Genomic DNA, 2,773 nt, shown 5'->3' with positions numbered 1-2,773 from the left:
AGCCCAGCCCAGCCCAGGAGTTTGTGAAGGCCCAAAATTGCGGCCCATGTCATGGCTGGATCCATTTCCAGATATGTGACCAGAAAAGGGTTTGGTTTGGTTTGGTTTGGTTTGGTTGAAACTGGAAAGGTGAGCACGTGAACGTGGGTTCTGTGGAGTGGAGTGGGGCGAGCTAGGATTGTGATAAAAAATAATAAATACACTAAAATTTTAGAACTATTTGTCTAACCAAATTTTGAGAGTCTATTAAGATAGGTGTCAAAGAAAGTCAAAATATTTTGGGCAAACTTTACTTTACCGTGCGAAAAAAAATGGTGGAGGAAAATAACGTAAACTTAAACGTATGTATAAATCAAAATCAATAAACTTTGTAAACTTTTCTTTCCATTGAAACAAAAATAATAATAATGATGGAGGAAAAATAACTAAATTGATGTATAAATCAAAATTAATAAATATATATATAGACGTTGTTTTAGCTTATTGGTATTATAAACGATGTGTTTAGAAATAAGAGGAAATATGATGTATTTTTTTTAAAAAAAGAAATTAAAAATAATATAAATGGGTATTATAAACCATGATATGTGTTTGGAAATAGAAGGAAATATTAGGTATTTAAAAAAAAAAAAAAAATTAAAAAAATATATATAAAAATATAAATAAAAAAAACTAAAAATAATGTGCCTAGTTAAATATAGAGGGCCAAAGTAGGACGGTTGTTAATGTACTTTCTAAATGTTGCTCTATTCGGTCAACGCGAAGTTTTTGTCTCATTAACCCGAAACCGAACCGAACAGAACCCAAACCTTAGAATTCGGGTTGAATGTACACCCCACCCCTGACACAGATTAAAATTAGACAAAGAATACGTACGTGGAGACATTGTTGTGAATTCGTAACATGTCTTAATATAGTGTATAACATTTTATCCGGTTCGAGTCAAGTCGAGGTTGTTGTCCAGTGAACCCGAAGCCGAACCGAACCGAATCAATTGGGGGTCAAAAAATTAACCTAAACCAAAGAGTGGTTGAGAAATAATTGATAACACATAAAATTCAATAATTTTGGATTTTCCTTTTTTTATCTTTTTATTTTTCTCCCTTCTTCTCCATGCTCTCCATATATATAATGCCATTCCAATTTGTGTATACCATCACTTAACTTCTCTTTATGGCTCATATTCATCTCATCCTCCTCTCCACTCTCATCTTCTCTGTGAATGCCCAATTTGAATTGTTTCAAATGGTGCAACAGTGGCCTCCGGCCACATGTACAAATGTCCTGTGTGCTCGATCACCATCTCCAACCAGGTTCACCATCCATGGCCTATGGCCGGCTAACTACACCAAGCGCTACCTTGTTTGCCGCCAAAGAACAAAATTTTCTGAAACCATTCAGGTACCTTCCATATACAAAATGACTCCTACAAATGCATCACATTCTAACTGGTTTTTTTTTGTTCAGGGATTTGCTGCACTCGAACCACTTCTGACTTATCATTGGCCAAACTTGAAGAGAGGGAAGGACAAAACTTTTTGGAGAAAGGAATGGAATAAACATGGACCATGTTCGGAGAATGTTTTTAACCAAGTTCAATATTTTCAAACAGCTTTGAACATTCGCACAAACCCCAGATACGACCTACTGGCTATTTTGAACGCCGCCAAACTCGGTCCGACCGGCAACACATCCCGCCAATATCAAGTCATCAAAAATGCCATTCAAGCCGCAACCGGGAAGAAGCCAGGGCTTCGTTGCAACGTCAATAAAAACACTAAACAGACCCAATTGCATGAAATCGTATTATGCTTCCATAAGGATGGTGCAACCCTTATTGATTGTCCTTTTGCCGACTGCCCACCACGGTTTGCTTTTTACCTAAGCACTTCATTCTGAGATGTGTAAGACTTCTATGAAAAAAAATAAATAAATTACTTTAATCGTAAATTTCTTTATGTTAAGAAAATTAAATAATTAAATTATTTCAACTATTAAAGTGCACCATTCATTTTAATTGATAAAAGTATTTCTAAAAAATGCAAAAATATAAATATACTTTTCTCCTATTTAAAACGTGTTAAACACTAATAAACATCATACTTTCGATCCCAATTCTATTTCTCATTCTTGACATGGTATCAGAGCACCGATCTTGGTGTTCTTAAATATCAAAATTTCCTTTATGGCGGAATCAACCAAATCCAGCTTCAAAATTTCAGATGTTGATTTAACACATCCTTATTATATTCATCACTCCGATCAGCCGGGATATTCACTCGTTCCAATCAAATTAAATGGAGCAAATTACCAATCTTGGAGTAAATCAGTTATGCATGCTCTTATTGCCAAGAAGAAAATTGGCTTTACTCATGGCACAATTGAAGAATTGTCTCCAGATGCAAATTCAACCGAATTTGAACTCTGGAGGCACAATTGAAGAATCGTCTCAAGATGCAAATTCAACCGAATTTGAACTCTGGAATCAGTGCAACAGTATGATAATATTTTGGTTAACTCATTCCGTTGAAGCAGATATCGCTAAAGGCATTCTTCACTCCAAGACAACTCATCAAGTGTGGGTTGATCTTCACGATCAATTCTCACAAAAGAATGCCCGAGCAATTTTACAGATACAAAAGTCGATAGCAACGATGTCACAAGGAACCATGGCACTGTCAGCATATTTCACCAATCTCAAAGCACTCTGGGATGAACTGGAAGCATACCACACACCATTTACCTGTAATCAACGTCAAATACATGTTGATCA

The 2,773-nt window shown here is 35.7% G+C and overlaps 1 protein-coding gene across 1 annotated transcript; it reads left to right on the top strand.

Annotated features, from left to right (window-relative positions):
* The first annotated feature begins 1,146 nt into the window (after positions 1 to 1,146).
* On the top strand, positions 1,147 to 1,950 carry LOC111449795 (ribonuclease MC-like). The gene is made up of 2 exons (XM_023089841.1): positions 1,147 to 1,401; positions 1,468 to 1,950. Exons 1-2 carry the CDS (start codon positions 1,174 to 1,176, stop codon positions 1,897 to 1,899), a joined length of 660 nt encoding a protein of 219 aa, XP_022945609.1. The 5' UTR covers positions 1,147 to 1,173; the 3' UTR covers positions 1,900 to 1,950.
* The last annotated feature ends 823 nt before the right edge of the window (positions 1,951 to 2,773 follow it).

Source organism: Cucurbita moschata, unplaced genomic scaffold (assembly GCF_002738365.1).
Source record: "Cucurbita moschata cultivar Rifu unplaced genomic scaffold, Cmos_1.0 Cmo_Scf00011, whole genome shotgun sequence".
NCBI classification, from domain to species: Eukaryota; Viridiplantae; Streptophyta; class Magnoliopsida; order Cucurbitales; family Cucurbitaceae; genus Cucurbita; species Cucurbita moschata.
Note: the sequence above shows the minus strand (reverse complement) of the source record. Positions and strands in the feature narration are given on the sequence as shown.

Bases quoted from the DNA above. Each gene is read 5' to 3' on its own strand.
- LOC111449795 (XM_023089841.1), top strand. From the start codon at position 1,174: ATGGCTCATATTCATCTCATCCTCCTCTCCACTCTCATCTTCTCTGTG. The intron at 1,402-1,467 runs GTACCTTCCATA...TTTTTTGTTCAG, and splicing joins AATTTTCTGAAACCATTCAG to GGATTTGCTGCACTCGAACC.